Source organism: Mustela lutreola, chromosome 4, assembly GCF_030435805.1.
Source record: "Mustela lutreola isolate mMusLut2 chromosome 4, mMusLut2.pri, whole genome shotgun sequence".
In the NCBI taxonomy this organism is placed as follows: domain Eukaryota; kingdom Metazoa; phylum Chordata; class Mammalia; order Carnivora; family Mustelidae; genus Mustela; species Mustela lutreola.
The window spans coordinates 5,042,339-5,061,253 of record NC_081293.1 but is presented as its reverse complement, the minus strand read 5'-3'; the positions used below and the strand labels follow the sequence as shown (position 1 = coordinate 5,061,253).

Genomic DNA, 18,915 nt, shown 5'->3' with positions numbered 1-18,915 from the left:
AATTTGCCACTGCACAATTTCAAGTTCAAAAGATGGGAAACAAAGTTTAGCGATCTGTTATCAAGGCTGGATGATTCTGGCTGCCTACTGGGTATGATTCCTTCTGTAGCCCAGCTGCACACGAGACACTCAGGAGGAAAGGCATGTATGTCTCCTAATCACACACGGAGAGGCCTTGCCTGAGGGCAGGCATTGCTTCTAGGAGCTCCATAGCGGGACCCAGAAACATATCCTCTATTGTGTGAAGCCTTGTAGAGTCCTGAATATCAATGTTATTCTAATGATTTAATAAAACCAAGTCAGCATCTGCTTTGCACAATGTCATTTCAATTCTTTCTTTTTTCTTCCCTAATACGACTCCTAAGAGGCGAGTAGTTTCTTGGATATTTTGGGCTGGCGCACCTGTTGCACTGCCTCCCTAGCATGAACTTTTCGTTCTAAGACATACAGAGTTAAGAGCCGTCAATTCATGCATTCAAAGCAGAGGTATAGGGTTTGAATTTCAGGCCAGACAGATGAATACTAAACATCACGTGAGTTTTTATGGTGAGCATGCAGTGACGCCCAGCCCTCATCAAGCAACCCGGGACCCCTTTGAACTTGGCCTGCCCTCAGACTGTCACCGGCTCCCAGAAATGCTGGCACCAGTCTCGAGAGGGATCTGGGGCATTACAGGCTACAGAGGGACCCTGGGGGTGGTGAGCCCACAGAGCTTCATGAGAAACATGGGCATACATACCCTTCCCGATGGGCCTCTCCTTTCTCCAGCTCCTGAATGACCCCCAGGAGCACTTTGATGGTTTCCTGGCTGGAGCTGATCAGGTCCTCCATCACTTGCAGCTGTGCTTTCAGATCGACAACTTCCGTGCGGGGCACGATCTGTCGGCATTCCTCGCCCACCGCGGCGGCCGAGGGGCAAGGCTGGTTCTCCTCCCCCGGCGGGGCTCGAGTCTGGGGGGGCTGCTTGCTACATTCGGGGGACAGGCACTGCATCGGGGGTGAGCAGGCCGCCGCGGGGCCCTGGGGGCCCTGGAGCCCGTTGAGACGCGGGGCTCTCCTCCGCTTCTGGTCGGCTGCCGGGCAGAGGGGCTGTTCGCTCGTGGCGGCAGAGTTTGACAAGGCAGCCTCGGGGGCCTTCGCGCTGGGGGCAGGTGCGTAAACGGTGGCCACCTCGGTTTTAAACACGGTCCCGTGGGCTGACAGAGCAGCTGCCTCGGGGTCTGGTGTTGCCCTGTCGTGCTTTGCTCTCCCGTGCAGCTGGTAATCGGGCTCCTGGGAGGGAGGCCGGGCGGAGTTCTGGAGTGGCTCATCTCGGCAGCTGTGCACATCAGGGTTTCTGCACGGCTCTGCACAGTTGACCCCGGCAGGCTGGTCCAGGGCGTTCACGTGTTCGTCGGAGTGGAAAACCAAGGCTGCCGTCTTGTGTACCCGGCCGGCACCCCACGGCCGGGCCTCCTCCCCCAGGCCTTCCTCGCGCTTCTCCTTCGTGTCCGACCGAAACCCATTGTTTTGATTCTTAAAAGCATCTGCAGCAGGAATGCTTTTGAGGTTCCCTTTTTTGCGGTCCAGCGGGAAGGTCTGGTAACACTTCTTTAGGTCCGGCGAGGTCTGCACGCCTGTGCTCTTGGTGACATTGGGGATGGACCTCCGGGCGGGCACAGTCATGTATTTGCGGTAGGCGGCCCTGTAGGACACGGGCTTGGCCTCGCGCTTCTCGCCCGGCTGCCCCGCCGAGAGCTGCGGGTCCCTCTGCTCGTTCTGTGCCTCGCAGATGTCCTTAAACCGCACCTGGAGGGCTTTATTCCGTTTCTTGATCTGCCGGTTGGGGTCCAGCGCGTACTTCATCTCCAGGGCCAGGCAGGCGGCAGGCTCCACGTCACTCTCCGATGTCGTGAGTACGCATTTGCCGCTTTCCTTACTGACCATGATTCCTGCGTTCAGAAACACCAACACAGGCGTCAGTGCAATAGAAACACACACATGAATACACGGGCAGCACAGACTGAGCAAACACTATTACTGCCTGCTTCCTAATTATTTTTAAACAGGTGAGGTTGGCCTTTATGTTAAGGAAAATCAGACAGGCGGAGAATTGCTGGCAGGCATAGCTTGAAATGCTTCTCTGATATTAAAGCCTACTTGCTTTTCCATGTGGGATACATTCGTTTCTTTTGATAGTGATGCATGTTTCCCCGTTAGACAAACCTGTTCCACTATCTTCATCAAGAAGCCCAGCGACGCTGCCTCTTCCGCTTTGCAGATTATCATTTCACATATACTTCCTCACTTCAGAGGCAGATGGTTTTCCAAATGCATCTTACTCGGTTTGGGTTCTTACTAGTTTTTGGGTGACGTGATTAATCTATTATTGGAATCCAAGAGAATTGCTGTTTTCTTATTGGAGACTCTAGGTCCTGATCAGATAAATGTGGAGAGCCCTTCATGAAGGACTGACATAAATGTATTTGTCTTAGCCGTTATGGATGTCATGGGACAGTGGGGCCTTCTGCTCCATGGGACGACCTGAAGGGGTTAATCTTGTGATGCGGCTTACTTCTACTGGGTTAACGCTAGCCCTAGAAAGAACATGGGTTTCCCTGCATCTATAACTCTTTTCTTTGCGTTCTGTGGAGAGTGGTATTTGAAAATACTTAAAAAAAAGAAAAAAGAAATTACTCATTCTAGATCAAGTTTTGTGTTTTGATCACAACCTCTGTGAAAACAATGGTGGTGGTTTGAGTATTTAAATCCTGAAAGAAAATAAAATCACAAGGCTTTATGTTAATCATGCAAATTCATCTTGGGCTGAATTATTAAATGCATCTAAAAAGGTGCAGGTGGCCGATGATCCCTCTGGGGAATACCAGTGGGGTAAATGCCTTTACTTTATCAGGCAGATTCACAGCTGCTCATTGCACGTGGAAGAATTTTCTTGCGGGCTGAACTTAAAGGAAGAAAATAGAGTTACGTTGCTTGTGAGTTAGCGTTTGAGAAGAAAGTAGTCCGATGGGACGGACTGGGGTGTGCAGGAACCTGGCGTTGGAGTACCATGTCCAGAGGCAAGGTCACAGACATAAGCTAGTGGAAAAGAACAGGCCCAGGCTGCACTGCCCAGTCCCTTCGGGTTGTCCGGGGAGGAGCTGTGGGCCAGCACAGAAACCCCCAGGAGCGCTTCTCCAGAAATGCCACAAGGAACTGGGTGGCTGGTGGCGGCCGCTCCAGAAGGCAGTGAGCGTGTAGGCCATCGGGAGCTTCACTGCTATGTGAGGGCTGTGCCTACCACCTTCAGGGCCATACCGCCCATCTGAAGGAGCGAAGTGGGGTTCAGAGAGGTGATGTTACTTATTAACGTCCTACAGCAAGTAGGACGTACAGGCAGGAGCTGCACCTGCTGTCCCTGATCTCGGAGTTCCTGCCGTCTCAGTGTCCGTTGTCTAACAGACAGGCAGGACACGTCCCCATGGCCTTAGTTCTTACTGCGTTAGAACTGCAGGCCATTGGGCGTGGTGGTCCGATGAAGGAAAAAAGTGGGGAGAAGCCCCAAGCCCCCATGTGAGAGTGCATTCTAGAACTTCCTCTCTGTGCAGTCTGGGGACCCCATGAGCCTGGTTTCTCATCACGGGCCAGCATGGCGCTGGCACTTTACAGGTCCCCACCTGAGCTCTTGAACAAAAGACTTAGAGAAGATGGAATTATTTCATCACTTATGCCCTGACAATGAACTGGCAACTCTGCTGGAGGGCCACAGAAATCAGCTCTGTGGAGTTTGGTTTTGGTCAGAGAGCCTGGCCACTTCTGGCATTTTAGGCCGGTTGACCGCTTACCCTCCTGTGCATGTAGAAATGTTTAGCAGCATCCCAGTTTCTACCCATTAGACCTGAGGAGCGCCCTCCCAGTGTGCCAGCTAGAAAAGTCTCTAGACATTGCCAGATGGCCATGGGGGGTGAGGGGGCACAGCCATCCCCGGGGAAGAACTACCAAACTAGACCTTTCATCTTGGGTGGCTGGAGTGTGTCCCTGAAAGGGAAGGCCTGGGAGAGCAGAGCAAACATCTGGGAACAGATGGCACTGTCCGGGCACCTGGGGACATGCATGGCTGGTCTGGAAGGTGGCTGCTTTGAAGGGCTCCTCCGGAGCCACCCCAGCTCTGTGCTGAGCCCGGAGGAAGCCACGTCCTCATGCCACTGTTGCCTCTGTGTGGCCTCGGACAGAAGAATTACCCGAGTGGTCGCTCTTGTAGGTTGTCTGGGGAAGACAGAGAATAAGTCTTCTTTGACTTTTAGAGCTTTACTGGGTGCTGAGGATAGCTGCAGGCCTTTGTAAGTTGGAAGCAGAAATACTGGGCAGCTTTGGAGAGACTGGAGAAGGAAACGAACAGACCAGAGCCATAGCATCTCCTGGCTCCGTGCTGGGAGGGCGAGACTCTGGAGAGTGGGTGGGATCCAGCACGCCAGTAAGAACGGTTAGTACGTATCTTTTACAGACATTTATCCCAACAGGTTAAAATGATGCACACAAAACGACGTGGTGTGGGATGGGTCTGGGGGCCGTGGGGGTATAATGAGAGAATTAAATCCTAACCCTCCTCTCTCAAAGTCATTCTTGAACTGCCTTTGTTGTCCAGCTGTGCCAGACTATATTGTGCCATCATTCTGCAGAAGACCTTCCTACCAGGGAAAATTTGAAAGGGAGAGCGTTTTTACAAAAAGCAATTTACTAGTAATTTTTCAGCCTTTTCCCTGCCATTCCTGAAAAATGTGTGTCTGAATAAGTTTGTCCTACCATGCTATTCATCATTGCGATTTGCCAGGAACTGCACTGAAATAATTTTCTTACATCAGTCTGCTGGTTTGGAAAGATATTCTGAATCTTGGACCCAACCATCAAACTAATAAAACAAATCAAAAAAATTAATTGCCAGTGGCAAAATAATAATAATAAAGCAATTCTAAGCTCTTCTCTATTTTACAAGGAGTTGCTAAGTTTATAAAAATCATTTTCTTATTAGTAAAAATGATGGTGATACTTAGAGGATTTTTTTTCTCAGGGCGGTTTGCTGACGTATTTGTTTTGCAAGTAGTAGAAATGGAATTGTCCTCACCCCACGGATAAGAAGGTTGTCACATGGTCCTTGTAGTTGGTTTACTTGGACTTCAGATGGAGATCGGTGCTCCTTTGATGGCTGGGTGTCATTTTCTAAAGCTTCAGAGTGGCTTTTTCCTGGACATTAAGAACTACTGTCATGTTATGGGGCTATACCTGTCCAGCGTGTTCATTTACTGTTTATTGGGGTGGGGAGGGGCTAGTCATCCCTCATCCCTTTACACATTCATTCAGCAAATGAGTGTGCGTACACCACAGCGTGATGTCGGCGTGCAGTCGTATGTACTTCTTTTCCTCCCCAGATGCCAGCATCCTTGGCGCTGCACTTGGATTTCCTCCTTGACCCTCAGAATAGCCTCACGAGGAGACGCTCTTACCACCCTCAAGCTGCAGGTCTTTTTTTTTTTTTTTTTTTTGTAATTTGTTGGGAGTCAAGCAGCTGGAGGAGGACCCCTGCCTGCACCAACCCCCTGCCCTGCCCAAGGAAACCTGTAGCCCGGACGCAGCGCCCTGCATTGAATTTCTCAAAGCATCCGATGTTTGGGAATCATCTGAGCAATTTCCTTGGCCTGTTTCTCTCGAGGTTTCTGGGTCCAGGTTGTGCACAGCCCCTCCAGGTTGGTCCCAGGAACACACCTGGCCTTGGGCACAGATGTGGTGAGGTCTGTCGGGAGTGCTGGACCCCTCAGGAAGCCACAGTGGCATTTTCAGTGACGGCCTGTCACCTCCGAGGACCATGGGCTCTGGTTCTTGGAGTTAATCTCTTGGCTCTGAAGCAGCAGGAGTTCATAAAGTTTATTTTTCATATGAGAATTGTGTTTTGGAATTCATCGGACTGTGCCATCTTGAGGTGACTCTGGCGAGTCACGGTGGAGCCTGTCTGGCTCAGGGAGAGCTGGTGTCGAGGAGCTGTTCGGAATGCAAATGTCTTAATTACCCTCCAATTAAAGTGCATAATCAAATGTGAGTTGTAAGTATATAAACCCTGTATTTTTAGATTAGTGATGGAGAGTCCTCTCTGCATGCTGCTTTAAATTAACAGCTTATATAAAAATGTTCTTTCCAGCTTAAAGGAGTGAAAAGCGGCAGCTACTAAAAGCCTAACAATAGGTAAATGGTTAAGTAAATAATGGCGTACATCCACTCAGTGTGGCCATTAAAGTGATAATTATAAAGATTATTTAGGATCGTAGAAAAACACTTATGAACTCATGTTAAGTGAAAGAAAGTGTTCTCCCAAATTGTACTGGAAGAAAATGAACCAACACGGTCATCATTGTGGTATTAAGATCGAGCGTTCTGGAAAATGAACCAACACGGTCATCATTGTGGTATTAAGATCCTGCGTTCTGGGAGATCTGTCTTCCCTTCTGTTTTCCAGTTTTGGTTGGGGGAGCTGCAGTATTACTGTTTGCCAATTAAAAAAAAAAAAAAAAAAGCAGGGCAATGTCAGGCCACTCCTGAAGCAGGATGACAGGATCAGGCCGCTCAAAAGTATAAACACTCGGATCAAAAGAAGAAAAACCCAGAAATGATTAGATTTGGGTACATGCCATCTCCCAAAGGTCATCTTTTATTGTTTTGAGGATGTTTTGAATAAAGAAAATGAATTTCGGAGCATTGACGGTGTTTGCGTGTGTGGTATGTACATAGATGGTGTCTGCGTGTACATGTGTGTACATATGTGTGCACGGACTGCCTAGGAGAAGGGGTGTTCCGCTGAAGATATGTCAGTACATGAGCGAACTTGCGGCTGGGAGGAGGTCTGCCCTCCGTTTTAATTAGATGGAAAATGGATTTGGCGTATCCTCCGCGTTTAGTTTCTGAACTCAACTGGGATCCCCAGAGCTGACAGGAGACTCTCCACTGGATGAGCTCTGTTCCTAAATTGCGACGTTTCTGGTTTGGCCCCGGTGAGGTGATGATGCCGGGCACGGGGCAGCCGACTTGACCGTGAGGGCTGGTGAGTGCACTGGTCTCGCCAAGACGCCCTGGTGTCCCATCCTTCTGGGCAGAGAGCAAAAGAGCTGGCCAAGCAATCCGATGACTCTGGAAGGGGACTGTGTGTTACTACTGGTTTTTCTAGTGGCTTTCCCGCTGTTGAGACACCTTGGAGTCACAGATGCTGGCTGGAATTCAAGATTAATTGGGTCAGCATTTTATTCCATATGCTGAGGGAATGCCTGAGCATTAGGCTGGTCAGGACGGGGGGAGGGGGGACCGAGAACCTCCCCTTCTTTTAACACTCAACTTCCTGGAGGGAAAGGAAGGGAAGGCAGTGTTTCGGCCGTTAACTGAACTCAGTTGTGTTGTGAAATAGTTAACTCTAGTCCTATTTTGTAGGCACTGATTGATTCTTCCAAAGTGGAAGGCCTCCCTTCCTCGGGGCACAGCTAACTGCTATAGATTTTGGACGGTGCTTTAGTTAGATTCATTATCCCGTTTAATTTCCTTTAATACACTGAAATGATATTTTTCCAGACGTTTGTTCACTTCTTCAAAGGTCACTGATTCAGGAGGGCTGGAATGGGGTCATGAAGTGAAAACACACATCCCTGCGGGAGGGGTCACGGAGGAAGGAGGCTGTGTGTGAGGAAAAGGCCGGGTCGCAGCCCGGTCCCTTGTGGAAGATCGCACACAGGCCTCTGTCATTAGGACCGGATGGGCATCCGGTCAGAAGGAGGGAAAAGGGGAACTCACAGACTTTCTATGCAGGCTTGAGGCCGAAGGAGAACCACTCTAGGCGGGAGGTCCCCCGTTCATGCCCACGAATTCAGAAAACACACTGTCACCGAGAGAAAACCTGTCGCCGAGGACTCCAGCCACACCGCGTAAATCCCTGTTGTCCCACACTCACACTGGCCTGTCTCCGATGAGTGGGGAACCATCTAACGAGGGGCCGTCAACCATCCATGCTATACATGGATGCTTGGGGTATGGCGCAGAGGGTCAGAGAAACCAGAAAATGGCCTCTTCCACAAACCACACCTCCTCCTTCATCTTTGCACGATTTACTTAGCTCCTCAGTCTTCGGCTTATACTGATAGTGACCTTTGCTCATCCTTTGTCCACATGGAGCCTAAATGAGTAAAAGTGAATTAGCAGAATTTTATGATGTCAGGAATAAACCAACTGGGAAAAATGCCTCCTCCGAGTGAGATGTTACATCAGTGTAGGAAGCGACTTTTATTTGCGGCAGTTAGCTCTGCTAACTAACAATGTCCATGGAGAGTCCAGAAAAACGGGTTCCAACAACCCATCAAAAATCCTATGTAAGATTAGTAAAAGGAACTAATTTCCCTGCTCCTCTCTTCTCCCCAGGAGGCAGGACAGCTCGAAAAGATGTTCAATGTAAGAGCTCTCGTTTGAATGTAGCTCATAGATGGGTAGAGATTACTGTAGCCGGATGTCCCTCCTGCTCTATTGCCTGGATGGCTCTAGGTAATTAAGCAACAACCGGCTGGTAGTTTGGAGCCCAATGCTAGGAAACTGGAGTTGGTATGATGTGGAAGAGGTGGCCCCCCTTTCTTAGAATTTATGGGAATCTTGAGTGAAAACATGCACATTGCAAAATGAACTTTGGGATTGTTTTGTTTTACTGATTGTAACAAATCCATATGTTTTTTACTAAACAGCATATTTTCACTCATGCTATATCCTTGAGCTAAATTTAGAATGTTGATTTTTCCAAAAAAATAACTATGTCAGAAAAGTATGTGTTTTCCCTGATGTTTCTTGAAGTCGAATCTCAGGGTACCCAGGGCAGGATTTCTGCGTGGAATCAACCAGTCGCTGCAGTTGCAGTGACTTCGAGTTGAAGATGCAGTTCTGTCTTTCTGGCAAGACTATGTGAGCGCCCATTCATTACAATCAGAACAGATCCCCCGCCCCTTGTATTTTTCACTATAGTGCATCTCCCGTGTTTCCTTGGTCTAGCCAGACTATAGGGCTTACAAGGTCTTGAGTTTACTATAGAGGTAGCTAAGCCAAGAAAGATGGGGAGAAATGAACATTTCTTATAATCAGCTTCTATTTATAAGTAGACAGCAAAACGTAGAAAAATTATGGCCCCAGGAGCCTAGGTACAGAATCCTAACAAGAGGCCTTGGGCCATGACCTACGACCCTGAGGTGGACTATACTTAACCCAGAAACATAGCTTCTATGCTCCCGTTGGATGCATGGAGCAAGGGCACCCAGTGTTACATGCAGGACTGAACTTGGCTTGCAGTGGGGTCCAAAGACCCATGCCCCAATTTAGGATGGTGGAGAGTTCCTCGCTTTCTATTGTGAGGGCTCCCTAGTGGGTGCTGGCAGTGCTCTGTCTGATTCATTCTCTAGTTTAACTCATCAAAGCCAGTCTTCTGAAGGTCTTACTGATTTTTGTTTTTCCTCATTATTGATTTACCTCTTGGCTTCTTCCTTTCTGTTCCCACTGCTCCTACCCTGACCTTGGCATTCTTACACCCCCCATCCTCCAGGTCCTGCTCATCCAGGTTTCAGTTCCTGCTCTGTCTCTAGAACATGCCATGGCCTGTCCCTGCTTTGGGTCTTCAATTCCCATGGTCCATGTTCTAGGACTGTGGCCCTAGCCTCCTCTCCCTGGGTGGCCTCTGTGATTGTCCAGTTCTACTTCTATCTTCTCTGCTTCAGTCCTCCTGCTGCCTTCACTGACATGAAGAAGAGCACGTGCGTATCTGGGGTGACCCGGGACCATATCAGGTGCTGGGGAAAGACATGCATCTCTGAAAGGCACAGCGCACGGTACCTCCCTGGGGGACTTGGAAGAGCAGGCCTAATGCATGAGTCAGTCTTCTTTGATGTGCGTCAGTTCTCTCCATACACAAATGTAAGTGATTGTAGTTGAGGTCCCTTGATGCACCTCCTTTCTCCTGAACTGGGTCAGCTTTGAAACTTGCTAATTGATGAAAGAATATAATGATCTACATCACAGTGTCCTCACAGGCGGGGCCTTACCCATTGTTTTATAGAAGGCTTGAGATGTATTGGTGGCTTCCAAGGATTCTTTCTGTGTAAGCTGGATCTTCAGATCAGGGGGAATGTGGCTGTTTTGTGAAATCTGGGTGGGAATTAGATGAATGGAAGGGAGAAGGCTATGGTTTTCTGAGGTTAGTAAGTAAAACCATGCGCAGAGATTCTGATCTTGTGAATCTTTGCATAACTATTTGAGTTTGAGTGTTGTATGGGATTACCTTAAACTTTTCTTCTATGCTCATGGAAGAGATAGAGATGACCCAGACATTCACAAAATTGAATGTATGGTTCAGAAATGCTATATACCGTTGACCCATGAACACCATGAGGCTTAAGGACGCTAAACCCTGCATAGTCAAAAAGGTGTTTTTTGACTTGTAACTTTTTTTTTAAATTTTTTAACTTTTAACTGCCTCAGAACTTAACTATTCATTGCCTTCTGTTGACCAGAAGCCTTACTGATAATGTCGATGAACACATTTTGTATGTTATATATATTATATACTATATTCTTAAAATAATGCAGGCTGGAGAAAAGAAAATGGTATCAAGAAAATTATAAGGAAGAAAAAATACATTTACAGTACTGGACTGAAAAAACCCACTTGCCTATAAAATCCCACTCGCACAGTTCAGGCCCACGTTGCTCAAGGCCATCTGTATGTTTAATCATGTGGTGCTGTGGGGCCTTTCGATTACCTCTGTGTTCTAGCAAACAGGACTTGCTGGGGAGTACAGTCTTTCAGGTCTTATGTTATCTAGCTCTGTGCTCCAGAGTGGGATGAAGTGGGGTAAAACTCATGAAGAACTTAACTGAAAAACTTCAGTGCTTGGGATGACAAAAACAGTTTAAAGTCTGGAGTTTTCGCTCATCTCGCCTTCTCATTGGACTCTGGTGTTGGCTGTAGAGAAGGAGCCATTGATGGGCATGGTTGTGGGGAGGAGAGAAGTGTGGGGGAGGGGGTGCATGGAGGGTCCTGAGCACCCCAGGGAGTCCAGCTACTTCCGAGGGGGGGGTTAGGCTCAGTGCTTTTGAACAAAATCAGTAACTTTCATTTCTCCTTACTTTGAATTGAGTACCTGCTATCTAAAATTATACTCAATAAATAAGATCAATATGTAGAATTCTCCATTATGTCTTGTTCGCAATGAACATCGAGAGGAAGGGGAAGGGGAACGGAGAAGTAGGAAGAGCTAGAGGGCAGCAGGGGAACGGGCAGGTGATAACTGCGGAGACAGACAGACATGGGGGAGGAAGCGTGGTCCTCGGGCAAGTGAGTTGCAATACACCGCATCACGTCTGCTTGCTGTTTACTGAGAGCCTCTGCTGTCAGCTTTTGGATTCTCTAAGGGCTCTTGGAGCTGCCCCTTCTCGTCCCAGCCAGATCAGAGCCGGACAGCTCCTCAGGCTTGCCCAGGCCTCTGAGGCAGCACATCACATGGCCTCCTGCTCTAGGAACCCCCCAACTCGGTAAGGGCCAGTTATTTCATGAATAACCCCATCTTCAGTTTATCTTTCTGTATTTTCCTTCTACTTTTTCATCTGTCCAGTACCTCTTTGGATCAGATGGCCTCTTCCTTCACAAGGGATGTGGGAAAGGGAGTGAAAGGCCGACGGAATGGACTGTGCAGGTTCATAAGAGAAGTTGGCAGCGTGGCAAGTGAGCAGGACTGCTGATCAGGAAGCAAGTCTCTGCGCACATCAGCACCCTCAGAGTACTTTTCAAAAGGAAAACCCAACTTTTCCAAAACCTGAAGTGACCCCTCTAGGCTTTGGCCTCCTTGAAGCTGTAGGCGGGAGCACAGGTGTTAAAGAAGTGGAACCGTTTACAAGTTTTGGTTTCTTTGTTTTGTTTTTTTCAAAGCATTTCCAGTTATGTAGAAGAGGCTCTGGAGGGAGACTGTGTTCCCACAGGAACAAGGAGATAGGATCTTCCTGAAGGACTCTACTCCTGAGCCTGGCTTTCCAGAAAACATAGATGAGGCCCCAGTCCAGGTCAGTCAGAATTTCTGGGGATGGAGACCTGCAAACAGGATGGCAGAGGTCAATGTATTAATTTATCTGTGAAGAACCACTAGGCACCCGTTATTCTCTTCTCTTTCCTGCTGTGTGGCTAGAGCACAGAGCAACATGTGGGACGTGAAGGTTCCCACAAGCCTTTGCCAAATGAAGGGAAGAACCAGTGATGCCCCAGGGGAGCAAGGAGCGCTGCCCCTTCCATGTGGTCTGCAGCGAACCTGCAGCTTAGCCAGGTGTTGGGCTGATCGCCCCCACTGGCCGGGCCGTGGCCCACAGTGTGCCATGCTGCCACTGGGGCAGCAGTGGGGATGGATTCTCATTCTACAGAGGGACAGTTAGTGACCATTGTCAGGGTACAAAATACAGGTGTTTTGTTTCTTTTTGTTTTTTGCCATGTGGACCAATTATTGGATGGCAGATTCCAAATAAATTGTCCCCTGGCAGGTTAACCGCAGGAAGAGCAGGAACAGTACGGCATCTTCTCACCTTTGTTCTTTGCATGTTTCTGCTTTGGGATGCAAAATATCTAGAGTTCTGTCCCTTCCTGCTGGCAGCTCTTCCGAACCATCGACCGGGGGTTTGAGATCAGTTACTAGTATATTGCCGTTCTTTTCAGAGGATGATTTACTTTTGGGTTTTCCATGTCGGATTTTATCAGATGGTGAGTGGGGGTGGGTGGACACGCAAGATGACCAGCTGGGTACTGTCACACTCTGTAGGCTTCTCTGAACATAGCAGTTCCCGGCTGTGCAGGCTCATGATCCTTGGGAACGGCGGTGTAGACACCGACTGTCTGATTTTTGGTTCTGGCCGTCCCTGGACTTAGCCCAGAGTCCAGACCTCGTTATACAGTCTGGGGGAAGGAAGGTAAAGAGCCGATCCTTCTGTGGTGCTCGGCTTAGCTTCGGTGCCACCTCCCACTCCATGTGTGTTTTCGCATCGGATTTTCCAAATACCTTGTCGAGGAGACGGTGCCATTTTTGATAAAGGAGTGGAATTCGAGCCACCGACAGGTGAATCTGTGCCCAGGACCACACAGACACACAGACAGCGCCTGGCTGAGCGGGGAGTGCACCTGCAGGCAGCTTTGCTTGGACGCTGCTCTCCCGCTCCCCTCTGTGACCAGGGCACAGTAGGTGGCTGCCTTGAAACCCTCTGTGTGTGGTCTTGGTGGTGCTGCTGCTGCAGAGGGAGGGGATGCCGACAGGGGCAGGCACGCTTACAGCACATCCTGTGTGTGCATGTCACTAGATACCATTTGTTCCCAGACAGAAACATGCTTGAAAACCAGCTGGTAGTTTCAACCTTGAATGGCCAATGAAGAGAAGACAGTCATCCTAGGCTTTTACTTAAAGCTGGGCATGCCCTTGGTCATTCTCACTGGGTCTTCAAGTCTAGATTTAGAACTGGTGCCTTGATGTAGAAGATAATGATCGTTAGGTGTGGAGCCCTGGACGACAGTCCATCCCGCACTAATCAGCTGCTGACCCTGCGCCGTGGGGCCGCGTGCGCCACCCTCCTGCCCCTTAAGACCCGGTGGTCTTTTCAGCGGTCCAGCATCCCCAACACGTGGTGAATTCCACCATTCAGCCTCTCCCTGGGTATCTTTGGAACATTAGCAAATCTCACAGACACGATAAAGAAAAGGGTGATACACTTGAAGCAGAGTGAATGTCATTTATGGAGACAAACATAAATCACCAGAACCAAGCACCTTCAGGCTGGAAACCAGTTCTGTGAAGCCACGGCACTGACGCCTACCATTAAAGCAAACACACCCAGTGAGGGAGGGAGGAAGAAATGCAGTTACCGTTGGGCTCTTCAATGACCAGAGAAGGCAGGTGAAAAATATGGTTGGAAATTTGAGGAACTTGTCCTTTTCAGCATTTTTTAAATTTCAAATTCTCTACCGTTGCATGTGGCATGCCCTGTTCTGGGGAGTGATTCTTGTCCATACTGCTCTGAGCCGTGAGAGTCTCATCAGCACAATTAACAGGACACTGGTCGTTGGTGTCATGTGATTCCCACAAGGGAAAAAGACAAAGAGCAAGTCTTTATGCACCAGTGCCGTTCTGATGAACAGAAGTGATAAATCGAGGAACCTGCCCCGGAGATCAATGAAGTTGATGTCATGATGTCAGACTGAGTTGGGAGGTCAATGCTGAGAGGCAGACGGACGTTGTCTGGCCATCTGGGCTTGACCCATTGGGCCCTCCAGTATTTTGGTAAAAGCTCTACTGAAAATTCCTTCCAACCAAAAATGTCAGCATTTGGGGTATAAGAGCATTGGATCTGTCTGATTGAGGCAAGTTAGACTCTCTCATTTCTCATTTGTTTCTTTTACTCAAATACTAGGCCATTGAACTTAAACACATTCTTTCCTTAGAGACTCAACTTCTACCCAAGTGAATTTTTACCAAGGAAAACTCTAAGGCTGAGTTTGGTGGTAGAAGAACCCAAATCTTTGATACCTTTTTCTTTAATCACCACCATGTGGCCACACGTAAGGATTGTCCATTTCTAGAAGCAGGCTTCCTTTAACCACCTTCTTAGGTGTTTCCTCTTAATTATGACTACAAGAAAGTTACAAGTTGAAGTGGAAGAAAAAAATTGTTGTCCAATATGGAGTCCCCAAATTTCTAACAAAATTGTTGACTATCTGATAGCTTTGTTAAATATTTATTAAGCATCTGTTATTAGACACTACTACTCTTAGTTCTGTAAGAATGTCTTTCCGTATTGAATCCTTTGGTCCATTGTTCTCTTCTTTGAAAGTATTCCTCATGTTCTAAGAAGTAAAAGATGATGAAAAATTTTTAATAATTTTATTATTATAGTATTTTTTAAAATAGTATTTCTTGTTGGAAACTCAAACTCAACTTTCTAATGGTAAGCCTATTTTTTCCCCAAAACCTGCTTGGTTCCCTGACTTCTCTCTTTCCATCTGGATCACCCACCACCATGTCGCCGCCATCTTTAATCCCTTCTTCATATTGCCATGTTACAAAGATTGGCCACGTGGGATGTTTCTCTCACAGCTGCTCCCATCTCTAGTGCCACCAGTCACCCATGATACCAATTAATTGTCACCTGTTCAACCCTCTCAACTGGTCTCCAGTTCCAGCTCTCTGGTTCGTCTTGAGCTAGCAAGACTCCGTCTTCTGGACATGTATGTTATTGTTCCAAGTACTCAGTGGTCGCCCACAGTCAGTGAACAGAGGCCCCTCTTGTCCTGCTGGTTCTTCCTCAGACTGGTTCTTCACTCTCTGATCCCTGTTCCTCCACCTTTTCCCAGCGTCACTTCTCATTCTCCCCATACCAATCTCTTGCTCTCAGCGCCCGATGACTGGGTGTTAGCTCTAGGATTTGCCTGTGCTGGGCTCAGGAGTCCGGTCTTAGCCTTCATCCCGGGCAGGGCATAGCTTTCTCTTGGGAACCTCCAAGAGTACTGTCTCCTCTCCTGATTCTACTTCCCACCTCGTCCTCCTGGTCTGGAGGTTCTTGAGGACTTGTCACTTGGTTTCAGACACTCACACGCTGCCTTGGCCACTGCTGCTTGTGTTCAGTACATTTCCATGAACCGGCAGTCCTTTGTCGACAAAATCATCTTCATGTCAGTCTGTCTTTCCCGTATTTGCCCACGTTCAGAACCCAGATTTTATAGTTCCACTACATTTCCCAGGACATGAAAGTCACTTACTATGAAAGTGAATTATGGATGATTTGAGGACTTTAGTCTAACCACAAAGGACATGTGCAAAGGACAGAGAAATGAGAAATTGTCACACGAGGATACTTCCTGGAAAAACCAGGGACCCACATCACCACTGGAATGACCTAGAAACATGAAGAAAGACTGGTCAGTTCCATGAAGGTTGAAGGTGACTGTGATATATCTCCATGGTGATTCCTCAGCAGGGCCGCTGGCAGGAGGCCCCAGACCACGAGCCTCCCCTCCCTCGTCTTTCCCTCCGGACTTCTGAGGAGAGAGCCACTTTCATTTGTGGTAGCCCACAGCCCCCTCCTCATGTCTCTTGTAGGCTGTGGTTTACTGCATTTCATCTTATGCCCAAGGCTAGATTATTAAGGATTGAATTGGAATTTTCCATAATAACTGCAACATAAACTTTGATTAGCATTTTGCCATGGTGTGATGATTTCTAAAAAATTTCCTTGCCCCTGTTATGGCTCAATTAGCGTAACTCAGGGGAACATACGCTGTGCCCACGTGATCCCTCTCTGATCTTTCCGTGCTCAAACTTCCCTAACAGCAAGATGACGTGGTAGAGAGAGTCCTGGGGATATATGTACTTTGGATAATCTGATCCATGCTCTATAAAAGCAACATTGATGAGTAATGCCTGGGAGATAGTTCTTTCCAAATCCCTCTGAAATACGGTATTGGCAAAAATGGTTTATACTTGGGAAACATGCTTCCTTCTTTCCCTAATACCTGCTTTTCTGTATTCAAGTTAATTTTTTTCAGTGTCCCAATGAGAGAGGGAAGTATACACTTAGCAGAGAGACATAGAGCCTTCAGGTTAATGTGTTTTGTTTTTATTTAGACCAGTGGTTCGTCTCTTGATAATATGTTTGTATACCTCCCAAGCCCCTTGACTCATCCATTGTGTTCTGAATGATGGCTGAAGTGTGTCTGACTCACACCCACACTGATGACTTAAGGTAGAGGAAGCTACTACGGATTTCTATCAGGAATTGTATTTGCAACCAGGAGCTGTCTCTGAGTTATGGTTTCTCGTGCTTGGAGAGGTAGGGTTCTTGGTTGCTTGAAGACACCTCAGCGCTTCTGGATCTGAGGTGGATACATTATTGTACGTGGTCCTGAGGTTTGGACCTATGCTTCCTGTGGCTTACTGTTTGTCATGAGATGCTCTCTCCACAACTTGATTGTAGGAATCCTGGCAAGGGCCCCACAACTTGGTACCAATCCTCTAGCCTGCCCTTCATATAGAAGATATATTAACTTCTAACATAAGTGGCTTAAAAATTATGACGTTTTGCTACCTTCACATTCTAGGTTAGCTCACATATTGGAGAAAGAATTATCCAAATGTTTGTATGTGAATTTCATGGTAATAAAAGTGTTGTCATGTAATATCAATCATATTAAATTTTCCTTTAAAATATTGAAGTCACTCCATAATGTTATGAAATATTAAAATCAAATATGTGAGGAGACTGAAAAGGATCTGCCTCATAAATTATGTCAGCTAATTTTGGGCTGGAAACGAAGGTCTCGGTGGAATCACGGTAGGGAAGGGTTCTTCACGTTTATGAAGGAATTGTTTAAAATACAGCTGCTGGTTTTGTCTGGGGAGGCCCTAATAACCTTACTTTCCCCAGATGGCTGTGGTTTACCTCAAGCAGGAGTGCTGTTTCTGGTGAGGCCCTGACTGGTTAAGCAGCAGCCTGGACGCCACCTGCCCGGCTGTCTGATGGGCTGGTCCAGAGACTCAGAATAAAACATCCCACTGACCCTGCCTCTGCCTTCCTACCTGGATGCTGGTCCGCAGACTCGCTCTGTGGTGTAGCTGTGATTTCTTTATCATTAGTCCCCGAGAAGCAGCCTGTCCCCAACAGTAACTAATCTGCTCCTCATACAAGAGAGTTCGTAGCTGTTGCTCTAAGTGAGACAGCCACGGGTTAGGACAGCCAGGAGAATACAAATGTCTAGCTAAGTGAGCACATCTGTCCAGCTGCTCGGCTGTGATCAGCTGTGTTAGTTCTGAGAATCATTTGTATTTTCTGACTGCTTATTTCAGTGTGTAGGAGTCTTCCTGCTCGACTGGTGCCTTTCGTGCACAAGCCTTTCACTTATGTGCTTATTTAAATTTTTTTTTCTTTTTTTCTCTATAGAGGGAGAAACATGACAAAAATTCTCTATGCTGCCATGGAGAAAATAATTGTGGTGGAACAGAGAAGCCCCCAAGTAAACGGGGGGGGGGTGATGATAATATCCAACTTTCCATTGGGCTTCTTGACAGCTCTTTGTGCAAACATGGATCTTTCCAGCTTTTCCCTTATTAGCCGGTTTCTTAACCAGCAGTTGTGCTTCTCAATAGGGTAATGGGCCTGATATAAGTAAAAGCTCCAGGTCTCCATCACAAGAAAAAAAGATGAAGTCCTGACAACTGTAGTAAGTTGAAAGGCATATAATTTGAGTTTCAAGGGCATCCTGTCTTAAAGTAGAGGTCTTTCCTTTAGCTAAAGAAATTAAACAGCATCCTTCTCTCTTTAAGGAAACGATGAATTTAGTGAAGAAAAGCACAAACTCTCTGTGCTAACCTAATTTATGCAAAATCATGCAATTAGTGATAGCTGTGCTAGACATTTTTTATCCAAATGCGCCTCTAATAAAACCATCACGAGGAGCAGTGCCATCTAATGTAAGTAGTAAACATGGGTAGTAAATTATTAATATCTGGTGAGGCATGCAGATGGCAGGGCTTCCATTTTCCCTTTGAGCTGCTTGTGCCCATTTGCTAATCCTTCTTGTAAAAAAAAATGGCAAAGATAAATATGAACTTTTCTTTGGAAAGTAACATTCAACAGGATATGAATGCAATAAATAGCACAGTGAATAGTACAGACCGCGCTTTCCACCTCCGCAAAGTGAAATGGTGGCTACTTTCTGCTTCATCTCTAGCATAACCTTAATCACGGAAGAGCGTTTTCACATGTGTACAGCTGGCTGGGAATGGCCCAGGTCAGGTGATTCGGGTGGTATTTTGCAATCAAGTCCCCATCGCTGTAACCTTGACAGGCCCCCACTGGCAA

At 47.3% G+C, this 18,915-nt stretch overlaps 2 protein-coding genes across 6 annotated transcripts in view; one reads left to right on the top strand and one right to left on the bottom strand.

The window, feature by feature from the left end:
- The window catches only part of DOCK1 (dedicator of cytokinesis 1), a 485,813-nt gene that overhangs the window by 231,590 nt on the left and 235,308 nt on the right, over window positions 1-18,915 (top strand). The window lies entirely within an intron of this gene.
- INSYN2A (inhibitory synaptic factor 2A) overlaps window positions 1-18,915 on the bottom strand; it is a 57,631-nt gene that overhangs the window by 37,245 nt on the left and 1,471 nt on the right. For 2 of the 3 annotated variants that reach the window (XM_059172852.1, XM_059172854.1), the window contains exon 2: window positions 740-1,931. In XM_059172852.1, coding sequence (XP_059028835.1) covers window positions 740-1,926 — 1,187 coding nt within the window. In that variant the 5' untranslated portion in view covers window positions 1,927-1,931. Of the gene's footprint in view, window positions 1-739; window positions 1,960-18,915 lie in introns of those variants that run through there. The other variant, XM_059172853.1, reaches the window with a different exon arrangement.